This window comes from Cyanistes caeruleus, chromosome 6, assembly GCF_971803275.1.
Source record: "Cyanistes caeruleus chromosome 6, bCyaCae1.hap1.1, whole genome shotgun sequence".
Taxonomy (NCBI): Eukaryota; Metazoa; Chordata; class Aves; order Passeriformes; family Paridae; genus Cyanistes; species Cyanistes caeruleus.
In genome coordinates this window covers 65,463,204-65,483,469 of record NC_141706.1, presented here as the reverse complement: position 1 = coordinate 65,483,469, position 20,266 = coordinate 65,463,204, and the positions used below count along the sequence as shown (strand labels likewise).

Sequence of the window (20,266 nt, the reverse complement as noted above, 5' to 3'; positions counted from 1 at the left end):
AAGGAGAGTCTCTTGAACCCAGAGATCCCTAAGTACATAGTGAGGCCAAAAGAAAGAAGGTGGCACAGTCAAATTTCAGCTCAATAAAATATAAAGTGAACAACTGACATCTCTGCTCCGTACAGAAATAATACTCCTGACATTTTCTCTAAAAAGCTCTGTATTTAGAGCAATTTGTGCAAACAGATGTTCTTCAGCTGCAGTGGGTGAGTCATCAGGAGACTTTAGAGACCTGGTGGGTTACTATAAATGAAAGAGGGGAATCAGAGCCACATGAAGGTGTTTGACACCACTCAGTATCTCTGCCCTCTTTTCCAACAGGAAGTAACAGGATCAGAAATTAAACAGAAAATGTGAACAATCATTACCAAGAGAAGGGGGCCAGGGAAGGGAGAGGTACTGTGCAGAAGACAATTTCTAGCAGAATAACACTTAAAATACAGAGTATTTAACAAACCCCTGGTTTCTGCAACTACCTGTGTGATGGAGGCATCTGACAGATTGAATTTGCTATCCCAGGTTTCTCTTCTGAAGAGTTCAACAACTTTATCTACAGGAACTGCCAGCAGCTGCTCAAAGGAAAAATATTACACAATTTAGAACAAGTTACCTGTCAAACAGAGCACTCAAACAGCACAGTTCCTCCATTCAGAAGCCTCACAGATGTGACTGCCTCAGGATTTAACAGCTCTCTAACATCCCAGCCATGCCAACTGAGAGAGGAAGCTGAAGTAATTTAAATTACAAGGTTCTTTAATGCTTTCCACAGGCAACAGAGCAAAACATGCCTGTTTTTACTGTAATCTTCATTTCCTTCTGGCAGAAAACTGCACCATAAGGTTATAATTTCTTATTTATCAAAACATGACATACACACTCATAGTTTTCAATGCCCTGAGCACAAGGCTTAGGTGATTCTTCACCCTCTCTCCCCAAATTCCTTTTGATCAGGTTACAGTTTCTCAATAAATCTGATTTGAATACCTGATTCCCAAACCAGCTCATTTCATCTTCCATAAAACTAGATAAATGTTAACAGCTGGTTATTTCTTTAGGATGTATTTTTGTTAGGATCTTAACAGTTTGCTTTGTGAGAGGAGCAAGACAACTGCTTACATTTTGAATACATGTGTGTGTGAAGAATTAGCCTAAAAATTGAAACTATTTGGTTTTATACAACTTGGATATTGAAACAATTTGTACTAAGGGTGACATTCACTCTTCCCTGGAAAATTGATACATAACACTGTCATAGCAGCCAGGGATTTTGAAGAATCATGCAATCACTTAGGTAGGAAAAGACCTCTAAGATCATCAAGTCCAACCATTAACCAGACAGCATCATCTTCACCACAAACTCATGTCCCAAAGTGCCAAATCCACGCAGCTTTTCAATCCCTCCAGGGATGGGGACTCCACACTGCCCTGGGGAGCTGTGCCAGGTCTGACAACCCTTTGGGTGAGGGAATTTTCCCTAATATCTAATCCAAACCTCCCCTGATGCAAACTGAGGCCATTTCCTCTTGTCCTGATGTTTGTGACCTGGGAGAAGACATTGACCCCCCACCTGCGTCAGTGCAACTTTGATCTTCAGGTAAAAAGAAAGGAAACAACTTACTGAAGAAACATTTACTGACTAGGGCAAAATGTACTTAAAGCAGAGGAGGACAGGACTCATCTGATGCTCTGTTGTGAACAATTTGATTACTTCCCATGTGTACAATGTTCCTTCCTATTCAGCACACCAAGACTGTTTAATGCTGGTTAGGGCTGACAGCTGGACTCCTGCCAAACTCAGTCTGGAGTTTAAACAAGGAGCCATTTCTAGCTTTTTATGTTTTCTAAAAGGGAATTTCACCCCAAATATCTTCCTTAGTCCCAGGACAATTTGGGCTTGCCCAGAATGAATTATGCCATCGGACTCAGAGGCAAAAGAAGGATTAAGATGTGATAAAACAGTCACTTACCTTGCCAGTGCCAGGTTGCCAGGCAAGCCTGCAGATTGATTTAGCATCTATCACATCATTACATTTCTGCAGCAGCAGCCAGCTTTTCGTGCATGTCTGAAAACAAAATTTAAAAAAATAAGCTTTTTAGCTCAGCAAAAATCTGCTGTTTAATACAAATTCTTAAAGGAAAAGGAAATCTACCTGAACTGAAATAATCTCTTTCATCAAAATACAGTAGTACATACTGCCTTAAAAATACTTTGTCAATGTAGCCCTGAAACTATTTTAATGATAATAAAACTACTTGTAACAGAAATAAGATCACAGAACATGTATTTTTAATCAAGTACAGAAGAAATGAGCCCATCTATTTTTAGGTTATAGAGAAAAGTGGCCAAAAAGCATTTGTCAAACCCGCATCAGCTGCAGCAAGGTGACACACAGCAGCCTGAATATGGTCCCAGCAGTATAAAGAATGAATGGCTGTAATCTCAAATCACAGCATAGATTCATGCATCAAACTGCCCCAGTCCTGGAACATTCTCAGTATAATTTCCCCAGAAGGCACCCACTGTCAGTCTGGAACATGAGATTTCACACAACTATGCTTGTGTCTTAAAAAAGTAGCAAGCCACAAGTGTGGGGGGTATATTTTCAACTGTACTTACATGAATAATTCCACAGGGATTCTTATTCCAGTCAGTGGCATTTAGCAAAACTAATGCCATATTCATATGCAGAACTGACTTATTAAAGCTTTTACCTGAAATTCTCAAATCCCTTAGAGTTCTAAGATTTAGCTCTTAGAGGCTAAATGTGTTTACTACAGTTAATAAATTGTTTATTATAATCAAAATTCCTTAGTCCTGAAAACTGAAATTCTGAAATAAGGAGTCTGATGTCAGTTGCTATCCTCATTTTGTCCTTGGCACTTACAGTGTTGGCCAATTAGGAGAGATGAACGGAAGGAATCAGGGATTTCACAGACAGGAAGAACAAAACACAGCTACCCAGGCAACATTTCATAATCAGGTTTTGGAATTTCTCCCAGATAGGAGTATTCTGTGAAGTGTAGCTAGGTTTCATCCCCAAAAGGAAAATCCTACTCCAGGAGGGTTATTTCAGTCCAGCTCCTCTTGCTGCCTGTGAAATCCTGGATTTCTTAGGAAAGATTCCATGTGGGAAGGGCAGCCTTTACCTGATCTGCAAGGTTCCAGACTCTGACAGAACCGTCACAGCTCGCTGAGGCCTCGGGAAGAGAATGGAGTAAACAAATTAATAATTAAAGATGTAGAAAAATTAATGCTACAAAATGGAAAAATCCCTATAACAAATGCCACAGACACAGGATACACAGACAGTTCTAAGAAAGCCTCCCTGTTTAAACCACTTTAAGATTTAAAACTTTTCAATGCTGTCATCTTGATAATTGTACTCAGCTCCAATAACAAGTTTGTAATTTCAAACCCTCATACTTCAAGTGAGCTATTTATTTGCAAAAGAAGCTCAAAATTAATATTAAGTTTTTTAGTGAGGCACCTTTTCTCCTCTAAATTAGATTCCAGAAGAACACAGACAGTAACTGATTAGTAAAGCAAAGACTGAGTTCTCCTGGGAGGCAACAGACTCCATCACCAGGAAGGTCAGATGAAATGAAGTTGTCTCATCTGCCCACCCACTGTTGGGCTGGGGTTTTTTTGGTAAAAATTACAGTTTAATTTTTTTTTCCCCAGGGAAAATGAGATTCAAAGCAGAAACCAAGTAAGAAAAGTGTATTTTTTTACCAGGTAAACATCCTTGGGGTCAAAAGACAGGCTTAAAACAGGAGCATCGTGTCCTCGGAATGTTTTCTGCTTGCTGCTATTGGTCACCTCCACAACTTTGATCATAAAGTCACTGCAGATCACAATGACATAAAATTGTCAACATTGCTATTAACAAGACCAAACTATGTTTTTATGGCAATAAAAATTGGGCATTAAATCTCAACACTATATGATGTAAAGGAAAATGAGAATCAAGGCTTGTTACAATAGGAATCATGCCAGACTGTTTTTATCAGAAAATTATTTTTGTACATGTCAAAATTCATAAAATATGGTTGTTTTTTGAAGAAGATATTATACACACACAGACCATATATCTCTTCAATATAATATTCTACATGATCTAATAAAAATCCTTGTTCAGATACCAGAGAGCTGATGACTTAACAAGAACTATCTGCTGAGTGGGACCAATATTCATTACTATAATTATTTGGCTTTTAAAAAAAAGATGGTGCAAGTAGCTCATTTTGTGTGACCTTTTTAACAGGATTTAAAAGAATATTTAGTGTATCAGATACAATAAGAGAATTTTTACCAGTTTCATTCCTTCTTCTGAAATTGCAGCCATTGCTGCAGTTTAACTCAAAATATCAATCCTAACTTCTAAGTCAAAGAGCTCCTGTGATAAACCACTCCCTCTCAAACCTCATTGCAATACCCTTAGAAATTTCATTTTAGGATCTAATTCTATAAGGTTAACCATTACTTTTAACCTTTTTCATGTAGTTCAGGCCAGCTTTGGCAGCCAGTTGGTTGTTAAATTTATATAGAACTGAAGTTGGAAGATTTCATGTAAAAATGGAGAAATGTGGGACAGATAAAAGCAATTCTTCTCAGCTGCACTCCTTCACTTCATGTTTGCACCATTTTCTTTTAGTATGATACAGAAGACCTCACTGAGGGGTGGCTCATAGTCTTGTGAGCTCTTTCTCCTAAAAATGTGTGAGTGCCAGCCAGGCTGCAGGAGTACTGGGGGGTTATAAAAGTTTTAGAAACAGCAAAGAGTTTGCTGTCTGCCTAATCTCTCTAATCAAAGTCTTATCCTGGGGCAGAGCTGTTTTCTCAGAAACAAGCACTGGCAGAGGGCCCAAAGCCATGATCCCTGTCAGATTTGGAGATTACACTGGTTACTGCCCAGTTTTGGTGGAGCTGCTGCCAGAGTCCAACATGTTCATCCAAAATGCTTTTCTGGTTCAATTCACACTTAGAGAAGTCAGGAAGCAGATCTCTGCCATCTCCCCTGTGGAGCAAAATTCCAGAAGAGAGGCAGGCAGACAGCCTGAATTAGCTATGACTGCCCAAAGAGGTCACCAAATCCAATTAAGAATCACCTGAGCCTTAAACACATGAAAAAAACCACAAAAAAAACCCCATTGCCTGCTGGCTATTTTGCCTCCTCAGTTAAAGGACTAGAGTATGTTCTGTCAAAGCACACGTGCTGCCCTAAGAAAAGAACTAAACTACATATTAAATTCCCCTCAGGCAAGTCTTGAAAGTGTCATCTGTTATCGTTTGGCAGATTGGTGATGCTTATGCCAGAGAATGACTCAAAGCTCTCACACAAATCAGAACAAATCTAACTTTTAGATGTGCACATTCATCTGCAGCTCCATGATCCAGAGCAGTTGGGACATCATCCTCAGCTCCCAGTGACAAAACCCTCAATGAGAGGAGACATCCATAAGGGTGAATACTTGTGCTTCAGACTGAGAGCTGAAAACACTCAAGCCTCCTAAAGAAATGAAATTATTTCACAACACCAGCCTTCTATATAAAACTACTTGGTAGATCAAGTATTTCCCAGAGCACTGTTTCCTAAACTCCTCTTCATTCCTTTCCTCTCCTCCACTCCTCTGAAGGCATTTCCCAACCCTTAACAGCCCTCGGAGGTTTGGGGGTTGATGACCTCGCTGGTAACAATCAGCCTGTGAGGAATTTTCCGGATTCTGAAGGGCAGCAGTGTTTTCCTCATGGTTCCCACATTACCTGGATCCAGCAGCAACTTTGGTGCCATCGGGACTAAAGGTGACGTGGTTGACGTGCATGGTGAAACGAGTGAGGATCCCATCAGGAGCTCCCTCGGGAAACGTGTGGATCTGGACAGTGTTGTTGGAGACTGCTGTGATCAGCCTTCCATTCTGACAACAAAATCAGTCACAAAATCTGTCAGCAAAAACACATCCATGCCACAGAGACAAAAATCCCACTCTGATGTCACAAATATTCTGGCAGATTAACTTTATTCATTCCAAAAAGGTCTGACAGCGACAGCAATAAGGGAAATACTCTTTAACTATTTTTTTTGCTGCCTAAAAATACAGACAAGCATGGTAACTTTAATAATTTATCTCTTAAACGAAACTAACTTGCATGCTATTTAGATTCATCTGCTGCAGCATCAGGAGAGGGCACCCTTGGACTGGAATTCTCAATTAAATGCCACCAGGCAAAGATGAGAAGTTCATGAGCTATAGCTCAGTTCTTCGCAGAAAACAAAAGGCAGATGTTTACTAAAAATTAATCCAGATTAAAAAAAGTGCAAAACAAAAGAAATTATTATCCCACACTTGAAAAATAATACCTCTTTGAGCAACAATACTATTCTTTAGTTGCACACAGCAGTAAATCTTTTAAATAAATATAAAGAAACGCCTTATTTTCTTTTTTATTATGTGTATTTTTTGGGGGGAGGCTGTATTTTCATGGGGTTTTTTGTTAAGGTGTATAAAATTATAGTAAAAACCCTGAAGGCAAAGGAAGCAGCAGTCAGCAGTGAATAACCTAAAAAAATAAGAGATTAGATTTACAACATCAACATCTCAGATCAGTCCCTTGTGGCATTTCCCTAATGAAGTGTAATTTTTGGAAAAGGATTTCCTGACATTCAAGTCTCCCACTGGTTAAAAATAAAACACCCCTCAAAACTAGGAGCACCTTTTTCAATTTTTTCCAGGATTTTTTCCTCATCTATTCTTTAATAGTTTCAGCAATTTCTGCCTCTGCCACTGATTTGCTAACCCATTTCAAGTCACCTCACTTGGTTTGTGAAACAATAACTAATGTGATGGAAATCTACAGCAAAAGACTCTAAAAATCAATGATGAAAATAGATTTTACAGGTTTGGGGTTTTTTTTTTCTATTTTGTTCTCTTTATCAGAGAAATAGGTTAAATACACAGTATTTGTGGAACTGATGTTGGCTTCTGGAAGTCTTCTCTTCTAAAAGTGCCACAAAGACATTATTTTAGACCCACTATGATTAATGTAATATAAAAAAAATTGGACATGAAGGAAATGATGTCAATTCTCAAGTTAAACACATGAACATGAATAGCAAAAATAATTATTTTCTATCATATAAATCCTCTTCTCACTTTGAGGACACAGGGTCAGAGGCATCTTTAGGCCAAACAACAATTTTGGGAGTGAAACATCAACCAATTACTAAAAAAAACGTGTTACCACACCATTACTCACTTTGTAAAAGCAAGTTTTGATTAATACAGATTATGAGTCCTTGGGACTTTAACACAGGCCCACATAAAACAACCTCCTGGCTTTCTTCCTAATAATTGATGATCACACCCTATGCTGGGAAAATTCTTGCAACCCACATGGTGAGAAAACACTGAAACAGCCCAAAAAGTTCACTGCATAATTAACTTAATCTGCTGGGTTTGTTTCTAAGAAAGGAGATCAAAGTCTGAAATTAATATAACTGAACATGAAGGAAGAGAGGGGAAAAAAAAATTACAAAAGTTTTGTATAAGTGATAATTCCTCTACAACTGTGTGTGGGGTAGAATGAGTTGTCAGAGGTAATTCTTGTTTATTGTTACCCACAGAAGCAGCATCCCTGAGCTGGCAAACCCACAACCTGCAGGAAGACCCACAACTGTGAGGAGCTGTGTTAACAACCCTACCTTCAGAGCACATGAGAAGGCCTTTTCTCCCACATTAATGGACTTTGGATCATCGTCATCCAGGTTTTCCCAAATCCTAACGTCTCCATCACTGCCACAAGTCACAATGCAGCTGTGGAAAGACACAGGATTTGTCAACATCCAGGAATCTGCTTGGTTGTAATGCCAAACGAGGCTTTTTGTGGTTTCAAGAGTTTGTTGCCAGACAATCTCTTATGAACAGTCTTTGCAATGATAAATGAACTTAAGAAAAGAATAAAATAATATGGACTTTAACCACAACCACTATATAAGGTTATGTTATATATCCTTTGAGTTTGTTTTGAGAGGGTTTGGGCTTTTTTCAGTTCACCTTTTAGTCTATAAAAAGGTAATACTAAATATATAGTTTGTATTTATACATTCAAGAACTAGCACAAGGAAGAGATGAAAAAATAACAATCCCAATATTGCATTCCTTCAACTATATTTTTAATTTCTTAGTGCATACATAAACGTATTTACTCCCACACTACACTGATTTCTGCTAAAATCAATGAAGTCACTCTCATAAAATGTGCATATAGAGTTTTTCTATATATATAAGATGTACTATATATATATATATATATATATATATATATATGTACATGGGGATATATATATGCTTACATTTAAGTTATAAATCAATCACTTTTAAACTCAGAGCACCTAAATATGTCACACAGCCAGTTCTCAGCACAGGCAAAACACCAAGGATTTCTTGAACCATGCCAAGCCATAAATCCATCCCAGTATCTCCCACAGCAGTGGCTGATATAGAAACTTACAGAATCATTAAGATTGAAAAAGCCCTCTAAGATCATCAAGTCCAACCATTCCCCCAGCACTGCTGAGGTCACCACCAATCCGTGTCCCCAAGTGCCACATCCACAAAGCTTTTAAACCCCTCCAGGGATGGGGACTCCACCACTGCCCTGGGCAGCTTGTGACAATGACTGACACTCTTTTAGTGACGAAATTTTTCCTAATACCAAACTCCTGGGGAAGCATCAGAGAGGAATAAGCCCGTTCCTCCCTCGGTCTCGAGGAATGGGGCTGTTACCTGCCGGTGTCATTGAAGAAGACATCGGTGTGTCCCTCGGTGTGGCCATACCGCATGGGCTTCTGCGTCGATGGCATCTCTGCTCCCACCTGTCTGCTTAGGGAGAGGAAAAAAGAGGAGAAATAACACCACTTAAAAGGAAACACCTCAGGAAGAGCATCAGATTATGGGGACAAAGTGAGAGCTGCTGGGACACCCACCCATTCAACCACCTGCAGGGAATGGGGACACTAAGGGGACACGGGATGGGAGATGAGGACATTGTGAGGATGAGGACATGGGAATGGGGACACTGCTGGGAGAGGACACTGAAGAGGTGTCTGAGGACTGGAGATGGGGACACTGTAGGGATAGTGACACCGCGGGGATGGAGACACGGGGTTAGGGGGAGCCACAGGGATGGGGGCATTGGGAAAAAGACGTGGGGATAGGAGATGGGGACACCGGATATTTTGGGAATGAGGGACATGCTGATGAGGTCAGTGTGTAGAAGATGGGGACACTGTAGGGACGGTGACATTTCAGGGATGGGGATATCGCAGGGATGGGAGATGTGAGCACCGTGGGGATGGGGACACGGGGATAGGGAGCGTGGGGATGGGGACACCGCGGGGATGTAGGCCCGGGTTCCCGAGGCCCGGAGGGGCCTGGCACGCCGGGGCCTCTCTCCCGGCCGTCCATCCAGGCCAGACCTCGGCAGGGACCCCCATCCCCCGCGGCTGCCCCCGCTCCGGAAAGGTCCCGCACGGCCCGCGGGGTCTCGGTGGGGCCGTAGCCGCCATCCCTCCGCCATCCCTCCGCCTGCCCTCCCGCCGCTCACCGCCGGCCCCGCCGCCCGTTCGAGCCTTCCCGCGCCCGCCGCCGCCGCTCCGCCCTCAGCGGGGCTGGGCCCGAGCCGTCAGCGCCGGGGCGGGGCCGGGGCGGGCCGGCCCCGGCAGCGGGGATGGCGGCGGCCGGCTGAGGGGCCGCGGCTGCCAGCGCCGAGCCCGCCGAGCCGCCGGCACCCGGCTGCGGACAGAGCCGGCGGAGAGCGCCGGCCCCGCGGGCAGCGCCCGCAGCACCAGCGTGAGTTGGGGCCGGGACGGCGCTGAGGGGCGGCAGGCGGGGGGCGAGCGGCGGTGCTGGGGAATCGGGCTCTCCTGTCACCGCGGGGCTCGGGGTCTGCGCCCCCGTCACTCACCGGGGGCTCGGACCGCGCTCTGCTGTCACCGCTGCGGGGTTGGCCTGCGGTCACCGCGGTGCTCGGACCGGCTCGGCGCTCCGTCCCCCCGGGGGGGCTCGGTCCAGGGTCTGCTGTCACCGGGGTAACTCGGCCCGGGGGCTGAGCCTTGTCACCGGGGGAGGCTCGGTCCAGGGTCTGCCCTCACCGCGGGGCTTGGCCCGGGGTCTGAGCTGCTGTCGGGGACCGAAGGGCTCAGGGTCTCCTGTCACCGAGGGCGTTCGGTCCGGGTCTCCTGTCACCGGGGGGGATCCGGTCCAAGGTCTTTGCTCTGTCACCGCGGGGCTCCGTTTGCTTCTCCTCTGAAAAACCCCCTTCCCGACGTATGTATCCTAACACAAACAGGAAAATATTCCCTGTTTATCCTTCTGCACATGGATTTAATGGCAGCTCCTCAAGGGGCACAGGAACGGCAGGGAAAGCCCAAATGAGGAGCTGTGTCCTTCACCCCCCTTGGACATCACCCCCATACCAGCGGGGGCTGCTCTCACCCAGCCGCAGGATCAAACCCCTTTGGAGATCCTGCTGGTCATTATGGAATTACTCTGGAATTCCAGCCATCCTGATGCGTGTGCGAGGTGGAGTTGACAGCAGTGGTAGTCAGGCTGGTAGCGATTGCACTGCAAAAACCATTAAGCTTTTTTTTTTTTTTTTTTTTTTCTTGCTTTTTTTTTTTTCTTTTTGGCTGAAAAATAGGGAGAAAGCATGCTGGCTGACCTCTTGAAGGATTAAAAAAAATGCTAGAATTGAACATACCTGAAATAAAGAGGGAAAACGGCGTTATCTGTTTTCCCTTTATGTTGCCTTAATGATCTGGCCCAGTTTATTCCTGTTTCTAAGAAAAAATTGCTTCCAGGCAAAACCCTTTTATCTTCAGTTTTGCTCTGCAGCGGGGTTATTGGTGGTTGGGGTGAGCAGAGTGATTTATTTATATTGGAAATGTGTTTCTCTCTAACACTCACATTGCTGGTAGTTTCATGAATGAATAAGTGACAGGATTACAAAGCAGGCACACTTCTTTAAAAAAAAATATAGAAATATGGCCAGATTTCATTATTAAACCTCGTGGAAGCTGTGTAGAGACATGTTTTCCATGGGTGTATCCTACATATTTCAGTAAATCGTGATTTCTGGCGAGGATAATGTGTTCTAGAGAAATGATTCGGAGCTGAACTGCTTATCAGATGAGTGGGAAGACCAAGCTATTCCTGCTGCAAGCCTCTGCCTGGGATGGAGACAAATGCCTGTCAAATGTGTTTATTTTTCTTAATCACTTTTATTTTCGGAGGACCTGATAGAAACTGCACTTAAAGTGTTTTGCAATATAAAAGCCATTTTACATTCGGTTCTGTGTAACAACTGATTTCCTTGTCTGGAGGTGCTGCCTGCTGGGATAACTCTTTGAACAGCAGAGGAAAACTGGGGGGAGGTTTTTCGGGGGGGTGTCAGGATCCCCTGGTCACTTGTCCAAGGGACTGCAGGCGCTGTGGCTTTGTCACATCCCAAGTGACACGGCACCAAATGCAAAGTTATACTTTAAATCCGGTTGGGAACTCGGGCTGCTGCTGGCTTGATTAATAGGTGTGAGTGGCTGGGAGCGGGGCGGGAGCCGGGAATCGCTGCCCTGCTCGGTTTCTGGGTGGAGCACGGAGTGTTGGTCATGGACCATGAAGCTTTCACTGATTTAGTGCTGGAGAGGCTGCTGGGGTTTGCCAAGCTCTGCCTGCATCTCTCCTACCACACATGAGCAGAGCTTCATTAAGGCAGGAGATACGAGCAGCCCTCACCTCTGGCACCTGCTGCCAGCTCAGTTCCACCTCCTGGGAGTGAATAAAATATCCCCCGTGTTGGGGTTAGCTGGGCATGCCCCCCCTCCTCCTACAGTTCTGGGGATAAAGCAAGGCTATTTCCGAGGAAGAAATATTTAGGATGCAAATGGTACCTTTAAAAAGTCTTTTTCTTTTGTGTATATGTGTAATAATTGCTTTAATTTGCTGTTAAGGCCTCTGGAGTCAAGCTTAGGTATTTTTAGGTGGTATTATAAATCAAAGTAAAGCCAAAACTGAAGAAAAATAATTTAAGACAGAGGACTTGAGATTTATTGTTATCCTTAGTAGGTTGGGAAGGTCAGGTTTTAAAATGTGGTCTTGTGGCCAAAATCTAATCAGGTGAAATTATTGAAAGCAGCTTGTGACCAGTGAGATTTTGTTTTAAAATAACTTTTATGTAAGTTATGAAAGAAAAAGTACTCCAGTTTATTGCAGCTTGCTGTTTTCTCTCAGGATTTTATCAGCTCTACAAAATCAACTTCCATAACAATTCCAAAATTGATTCATTGTTCTTTGAGAGCCTTCTTTTGTTGTTTAATTAGAGGCACAATACAGCGATGTGTGCTTGGACAGAAAACTTTCAAAACTTCCTGCACACAGGAGGGTTGTGCAGCATGGGAGCACCAGAGAGGTGGTGAGACCTTCATCCTGGGAGTTTTCAGGACATGGCCATGGCTCCCCTGAGCCCACGCTGGCAGCAATCCCAGTCCAAGTGGGAGGTCGGGCTGGAGACCCCCCACCATCTGTTCCTTCTTTATACAGAAAGGGAAGCAGCTTGAAGAGGACTGTTGGGCTAGAGGCAAGGATCCAGCAGCTCAGGACATAAGTATCAGGTTAAAGCAGTCCAGTATTCAAGTACTTATTGAATAAATAAGTACATTTATGATTTTGATTCTCCTATTGGCATTATTGATTAGACATATGGTGAGGCTGTCTCTGTCTTATCACAGCTGTGGGTTGCAGCCTACCCCTGGCTAGGAGGGACTGTTGTTATCCCTCCAAACAGCAGCTGGATATTGTTTTGAGTCTGGGCTTGAAGTCTCAGGTTTGAGGCATCAGTTTGTGAAAGAAAAAGCACCTTGTCTGCAGACAAGAGAGAGGAACCTCGGATGGAGGGAGCTGGGCACAGCACCAAACCAACAGCAAAAGCCACCCAGCTCTCTGCCTGTCCTCAGGGACTGTAGCTGTGACAGTGTTGGGTAACCTTGGACTAACAGCCGGGTCCTGTGGCCCAAAGTGAACTCTGCTCATCCCCCCATGTGTCTTTATCTTTGCTGTTTCCGTAGGCAAAAGGATTTCCAGCATAAGGGTTTTGTCAAATCTGCCGTCATCAGAAGTGCCGGAGGTGTCCCCGTGCAGGACGAGGCTTTTCAGGCAGGACACTCATTATTCCTCCCAAAAGGAGCTCAGGCCTGATGCGTGTGAGCTGCACAGCACCGGACTCCTCCATTTAACCTTCCCCTCTAGGGAAAAGAACACTTTGTGTTCCCTCTCTTTTATCCTTGCCCTCCTGTCCTGCTCTTCCAGCAGCGCTCCAGCCGTTAATGGAAGTACGTGGCATTTCCCTTGGATGCTGCTTTAGATGGATGGCCCGAAGTGGTAATAGAGCACTGAATGCCTTCCCTGCCCTTTCTGCCTTTTTCTTTCTGACACTTTAATTATTTTTGGTCCCTGTTTTATTGGTGGGGCTGTGAATTACTGATCCAGAAGGGTGTGAAGGTGTGATCCCTCGCTGTAATGCCAAGCAGTGGGATTTGGGAGGCAGCACACAGACGTTTGTAACACACGGTCAGGTTCAAACCTGGCTTTAGTAGGATGACATCCCTTTTTTCCTTCATTTGTTCCCTGCTCTTTTCACAGCTCTAGTGTTCTGTCTGATTAGCAATTCCTGCTCTGACGTGGCAGAAGCAGCGCCTGGGCTCCAGCAGCCCTTCAAACCCCAGGGAAGCAGCTCTGGCTAATGGTGCGTGGCTTTGCAGCATCACGTGCTGCTTCCCCAGCTTCTCTTTCAGGGTTCAGGTACCACTAATGATTCATGACAGGAGAAAGGTACAAAGGAGAAGGTGGTGTTACAGCTCAATACAACAGCAGCCTAGAAATACCATAAAACCCAAGCTTCTTTCAGTTGGAAGGCTGAAGCTGGGAGATAACAGGCACTTCTGGGTTTTGTATGTTTTGCAGTTTTTAATTAAAAGCCTGTATTCTGCATGTTCTTATTCCTTATATGGGTTGAATGAGCAGAATGAGATAATTGAAGGTTTCAAAAGCAATTACAAACTGTCATATCCTAATTTTTAAGTACTTGACTTTGCAACCTCAGTGATATCTCTCTGTCCAATTAAAAATCCCATATATAGACGATTAATGTATTTTACCACAGGATGAATCTAAAAACTTTTTGTCTTCAGTGACTTCAGGTTATCACCAGGGTAAATGAGATTGCTTTTTTCCCTCCTTTTTTTTGAATTGTGGAGAAAATTCAGTGCTCCACTCTAGGTATTTCTGGAGGAAAAATATCAACATTCCAAAAGCAATCAATGAATCCTGGTCTAAATAAAGATCTTTTGAGTCTCGCATGCAAATGTTTTCTTTCTCCTGTCTTCATTGTGTCTTGCCATGCTTTCACTGGAAAGCAATTTGCAAAACCCTGAGAGAAGAAAAATAAATCTGTAGTTTAATCTTTGATTTGTAATGGCTGAAATATGGACCCTTTCCTGTGATTACCCTTGGTGCCAGTGAGGTGATATTCATCTGCATTGCTCTAATGCCATTTTTCTTCCCAACATTTTTCCAACATTGAACCTATCTTACTTTCATTCTACATTTCTGCATCTCCTCCCTTCCCCTGCCTTTTCCTTTCCCCCACATCTCTCAGGTCTGTGGGTTTTAAATAAGGAATGCCATGTGAAAAATTCCTGGGTGAAAGTTCCATCTGGGATGCATTTGGCCCACAGATTGCATGTGAGCCTTTTGGCAAGGCTGTCTTGTTCTTTTACTGAAAGCAGAGGCTCGAACTCAGCCTGCGCAGCCCCGGGGGACTGCAGAGAGGTTGTGTCATGCTGGCTAATCCTGATGATGAGAATGGATTGAATGGAGAGAGGAAGTGGATGCCCTTTTCTTTTCCTGCTTAGTCTTTACCATGTCAATTAGCTGTAAAAAAATCCGAAACCCCAAAACAACATGACAGAAAAACCCACAGCCAAAAAAATACCCCAGTGCAACAGAGGAGCTGTGCATGGTTTTGGTGCAGAAGCATCACAAGAATCATAGAATATCCTGATTATGATAAGTGATGGGAAATATTTCTACATCCTGCCATGCCTCAGGAGGTATAGCATCCATACCATATTGCTATCTATGTATCTTGAAAAAATCCTGCTCCACTTTCAACTAAGTAATCAAAAGAGGATTTTTTTCATCTTTTTTTCAAAGTGCAGCAGTCAAAAGGAAACCTCTTATCTATTTGAGAATTCAATATACCTTTGGAAACAAAAGAAAATGAAATCAGCAACCGTAGGTCTCAAAGCAACACTGATTTTAATAATGTAAACTTCCTTCTCTAATGAGCAATAAGCAGTTCCATCTTTCACGGCCTTTTAAAATTGCTTTTAGTAAGGGGCTGGATTGTTTTAATCCTTTTCAGTATGTAAAGCCCCAGATATTTCAATCCCTTAGGGCCTCACTTATTTCGTAGCTCCCTTCCTTTGAAAAGGCAGAGGAAAACAGCTTTCAGAACCTGACGGAATCTGTGACTGATAAAATTTAGGTTTTGTTTTTTTTTTTTATCCTGAAAGTGACCCAAAAGTGTCAGTTAAGAAAAAGATCTCTGGCATCCCACCCTGTGGATTAGTAGCAAACAGGCATATCATCTAGGTACAGTAGCTCTTTGTACTCTGACCTACTTGTTTCTGTTCTGGTTTGTTCCTTCTTGAAAGGTTATTTGGAAGAGATGCAGAATTTGCTCCATAAACAGCTAAAGCAGTATCACCTGCCTCAGGAAGGGTTTCCTTTTGAAATGGGCCCTGGCACAATGGGGTTGCCAACACCTAAAACGTTCTGCTCTGCTGCATAATCAGAATGAAAACCCAACAAATCAGATAGTTTTTTCTGAAGGATGCTTTTCCCAAGGAAGGGCTAAGAGAGCTTTTTCTGGGATCAGGCTGGTTTTTGTGGGGTGTGCTACTGAATTCACCTCAATCACATGATTTTCACATGGTCAGTAATTAATTGTCCCTGTTGTCCTGTATCCACCAAGCACTGCTGCTTGCTGCACTGTGTGTGTGCATAGTAGTTAACTGAGCTGTGTTTTCTTTTTCCTTAGATATTTCCAGAAAGTGCCTCAAGGAAGCTTCCTTATGTAGAAAAACCCCACAAGAAGCACAGTGTGAGCTTCCTGGCAACTTGTGAAGCAAAGCTGTCACAATGGCAGAAAACAAGGACAGCAGTGCGAAAAACGCGGATGTGAGGCCCAAAAGCAGCCGGAGCAGAAGCGCAGACAGAAAGGATGGGTATGTCTGGAGTGGGAAGAAACTCTCCTGGTCCAAGAAAAGTGAGCACTGTCCTGATGCTGAAACAGCAAGTGCTGCAGGAAGGTCGGGGACTAATTTAAGGAGCCAAGAGAGGAAGTACAGCTGCTCATCCATCGAGCTGGATCTAGACCGGTCCTGTGGCCACAGGTTTTTGGGCCGGTCTCTCAAACAGAAGCTGCAGGATGCTGTGGGTCAGTGTTTTCCCATAAAGAACTGCAGCAGCCGGCACGCCTCCGGTCTGCCATCCAAAAGGAAAATCCATATCAGCGAGCTGATGCTGGATAAGTGTCCTTTCCCTCCGCGCTCGGAGCTGGCTTTCCGCTGGCACTTGATCAAAAGGCACACGGCCCCTATAAGTCCAAAGGCAGAAGAGTGGATAATTGCTGATTTATCCCAGCACGAGGAAAGGGAGGATCAGCTGCGAGACGAGGACGTTGCCAACGGGGGAATGGACTCTCCCTCCCCGTCCTGTGACTTCACGGACAGCAGTTCCTCTCGGGGTGAGCCGAGGCCTGAGCTGGTGACAGGTAAGGTGGCAAGGAGCAGTAGAGATGAGAGCGACATGGACTCGGATGATGAAGTCGTAACTCTGTGCACAAGTTCTCGAAAACGAAACAAGCCCAAGTGGGAAACGGATGACGAACTGCTACGGATGGAAACGCCCCCGAAATACCACACCCAGATCGATTATGTCCACTGCCTAGTGCCAGACCTCCTCCAGATCAACAACAATCCCTGCTACTGGGGAGTCATGGATAAATACGCAGCTGAGGCGCTGCTGGAAGGAAAGCCAGAGGGAACGTTTCTGTTGAGAGACTCTGCCCAGGAGGACTATTTGTTCTCCGTGAGCTTCAGGCGCTACAGTCGCTCCCTCCACGCCCGGATAGAGCAGTGGAATCACAACTTCAGCTTTGATGCCCATGATCCCTGTGTCTTCCATTCTCCTGACATCACGGGACTCCTAGAACACTACAAAGATCCGAGTTCCTGTATGTTCTTTGAACCACTTTTATCCACTCCCCTGAACAGGACCTTTCCCTTCTCTCTCCAGCATATATGTAGAACGGTCATTTGCAACTGTACAACTTACGATGGTATCGATGCACTTCCCATTCCTCCCTCGGTGAAGCTGTATCTGAAGGAATATCATTATAAGTCAAAAGTTAGAGTGCTCAGGATTGATGTACCAGAGCAGCAAAGCTAGAAAATATTTTTGTGAAAGAAATTTTCTCTGAACAGACAATAGTATGTTCAATCTCTTTTCCTTCTAGGTTTTTTGGGTTTTTTTTAAATAGCAACTTGATTTTTTTTTTCCTTTTTCTGCGTATTATTTACCACCCAAACTAGTCGCTGTTTAAATGTACTTTTGAGTCTTCACAGCTCTCTTTTTTAGAAATTATATTCATTGTGGGCTTTTGGAACAGTCCCTAGGCTAGAGTTTTATGGAATTCCAGGTAGGCTTTCTGGTATTTCTATAGATGGATAGTCATTAGATCTAAAACCCCCTGAAAATCAGTTTTGAACTCGATCTGTCTTTTCTATTGTAGTTGACACGTGTTGCTGACATGATTTAAATAATTCACTGTTAACTAAAGATTGACTCATCTGTATTTTCTGCATTTCTTTTAAAATGAGTGCTCTAGCTTCTGTGTGTGTGTGTGTCTGTCCATCCCTATCCACTGCAGTAAATTCGTCAGTCTATTTCTAACATTACTATTCCAAGCAAAATGAAGTTTGAAAGAGGATATGATCTTTCTATAAATATATCAGGGGACTAAATACCAGGGAGAGGAAAAACAATTCAAGTAAAGGACAACACTCAGTGCAGGAACAAACATGTATAAACTGGTCCTGAAAAGATTTTGGTTGGAGAGGAGGAAGACTCATCGTCGTCAGAGCAGCAGGGTTCTGGAAGAGCTTTTCATTTTGTATAATAGCAGTAAAAATCAAACTGCTCATAAACTGGGATTTGATCAGTGTCTGGAAGAGATAATCTTGTAGTTACTTATGATAGATGGGACTTGGACTTGGGAGCTCTGTTTCTGTGTTACTGTTGCATTATATGAAATACCCAGTTTTTGCTGTAGGAGCTGCCACTGCTTAAATGATAAAGCACAGGGTAAGAGGGTGGGAAGGAAGATATTTCCTTAAAAATCTGCATATTTAACGATCTGATTCTACATGGTTGAGCCTGAGGTGATGGTGAATAACTTTCCTACTTTGTTAGTAGGGGGGTTGGTTTTTTTAATAAGTATAGTTAAAAAAGAAAACAAGTCTGCTGATTTTTCTTGCAATGTGAAGCATTCAGTCGAATGGCTTCCTGCCAAATTCCATGTACGGGAAAACCATGCATGGATAATGCTCCTAAAAGCATTACTTACATTGCATGGATAGGCAGATCTGCTGCTGAGTCGTTGGTGGAATCCCACGAGACTCAGTGGATGTGGGTTCAGGCAGGAAATTCCAGGCTGGCCTCGGGGTGCAGCTCCAGGAGGTGCAGCAGTGACCTGCGGTTCTGTTCCCTCTATGTGCTTTATCTCCTCTCCATAACTTCACCCTGAACTCCTCTGCCGAAAGAATGTGAGATGGTGTAATTGTAACTCCACCGAGCACATTGTTTCCTCTCCTTTGACCACAGGGAGCTTTTGTATCCTCTCAAAATGCTTTTGAAATTGAGCCCCAAGCCTGCCGAATTACAAATGTGTTTCATTTCATGCATGTGAAGGATCCTATCAAAAAATCAGCAATGACCTGTGGGTGAGGTTATCACTGAATGGCTGGGGTTGGAAGGGAGCTCTGGAGAGGATCTCATCCAAACCCCTTGCTCAAGCATAGGATCACATCCAGGTGGGCTTTGAACATCTCCAAAGCAGGAGACTCCACAGTCTCTCTGTGCAGCCTGTTCTAGGCCTCCATCACCTGCACACTAAAGAGGTTTTTCCTCATATTCAGATGGAACTTCCTGTGTTTCAGTGTGTACCTGTTGTTCCATGTCCTGTCTAAGGGTACTGCTGGAAGAAGTCTGTTCCCATCCTCCTGACACCTGCCCTTAAGGTATTTGTATGGATTGATTGGTTCCCTTCCAGCTGTCAGTTCTCCAGAGCTGAGGCCCAGCTCCCTCAGCCTTCCCTCATAGGAGAGAGAGATGCTCCAGTCCCCTCACCACCCTCACAGCCCTTCCACTGGCCCACTCCAGTAATTCCTTGCATTTCTTGTACTAAGCAGCCCAGAACTGGGCACAGCAGTCCCAGGTGAGCCCTCACCAGGGCTGAGGAGAGGGGCAGGATCACCTCCCTCGACCTGCTGGCCACTTTCCCTCATGCAGCCGAGGATACCATTGGCCTTCTTGGCCACAAGGACACAGTGCTGGCTCACCATGGGGTTATTCTTCCCCAGGATAGGGGCACCCTGCTTGAACTTCCTTAGGTTCCTCCCTGCCCATCTCTCCAGCCTGTTCTGGGTCTGGCTGAGTGTCAGCACAGCCTGGTGGTGTGTCAGCCACTCCTCCCAGCTCTGTATCACCAGCAAACCTGCTGAGGGAACACTCGGTCCCTTCATCCAGGGTGGTGAATAAGCTGAACAAGACTGGACCCATCACTGATCCCTTGGGAATCTGTCTGCAGGCAAGGAACTGTAGAGTACACAGTGCTGTAGAGTCTGGCTGCAAGATTGTAGACTCAGACTAAGCAATACTTCTGTTTGAATCTTTTTATTTCACCTCGTACAGACTCCTGTAGATTTGTGGACATCAAATCCATCCTTCAAGGTGGCTGCTCAGGACTTACCAAAGGAGTTTTGCCATGCAACTCCACCAGGACCTGCCACCCTGCCCTTACCCCCAGCCTGAGCAGATAAAACCCTTCCCACTGAGCTGCTGCCACTGTGATGATGTAAACAGATTTCCA

The 20,266-nt window shown here is 44.1% G+C and overlaps 2 protein-coding genes across 5 annotated transcripts in view; one reads left to right on the top strand and one right to left on the bottom strand.

Annotated features, from left to right (window-relative positions):
• Positions 1 to 10,497, bottom strand: part of WDHD1 (WD repeat and HMG-box DNA binding protein 1) — a 27,230-nt gene extending 16,733 nt beyond the window's left edge. Inside the window, exons 1-8 of one of the 2 annotated variants that reach the window (XM_086895521.1) lie at positions 9,965 to 10,497; positions 8,785 to 8,877; positions 7,701 to 7,812; positions 5,765 to 5,916; positions 3,734 to 3,845; positions 3,148 to 3,198; positions 1,968 to 2,063; positions 477 to 569 (exon numbers count right to left, since the gene is read on the bottom strand). In XM_086895521.1, coding sequence (XP_086751647.1) covers positions 477 to 569; positions 1,968 to 2,063; positions 3,148 to 3,198; positions 3,734 to 3,845; positions 5,765 to 5,916; positions 7,701 to 7,812; positions 8,785 to 8,861 — 693 coding nt within the window. In that variant the 5' untranslated portion in view covers positions 8,862 to 8,877; positions 9,965 to 10,497. Of the gene's footprint in view, positions 1 to 476; positions 570 to 1,967; positions 2,064 to 3,147; positions 3,199 to 3,733; positions 3,846 to 5,764; positions 5,917 to 7,700; positions 7,813 to 8,784; positions 8,878 to 9,604; positions 9,942 to 9,964 lie in introns of those variants that run through there. The other variant, XM_086895520.1, reaches the window with a different exon arrangement.
• On the top strand, positions 9,722 to 20,266 carry SOCS4 (suppressor of cytokine signaling 4). 3 transcript variants are annotated; one of them, XM_086895524.1, is made up of 4 exons: positions 9,722 to 9,849; positions 16,154 to 17,350; positions 19,335 to 19,415; positions 20,089 to 20,266. In XM_086895524.1, the coding sequence occupies exons 2-3, from the start codon at positions 16,255 to 16,257 to the stop codon at positions 19,412 to 19,414; spliced, it is 1,176 nt and encodes a 391-aa protein (XP_086751650.1). In that variant the 5' UTR covers positions 9,722 to 9,849; positions 16,154 to 16,254; the 3' UTR covers position 19,415; positions 20,089 to 20,266. The 3 variants fall into 3 exon arrangements, with proteins under 3 accessions (XP_086751650.1, XP_086751648.1, XP_086751649.1); XM_086895523.1 differs by lacking the exons at positions 9,722 to 9,849; positions 19,335 to 19,415; positions 20,089 to 20,266 and adding exons at positions 12,928 to 13,431; positions 13,693 to 13,795 and having other exon boundaries at positions 16,154 to 18,631; XM_086895522.1 differs by lacking the exons at positions 19,335 to 19,415; positions 20,089 to 20,266 and having other exon boundaries at positions 16,154 to 18,631.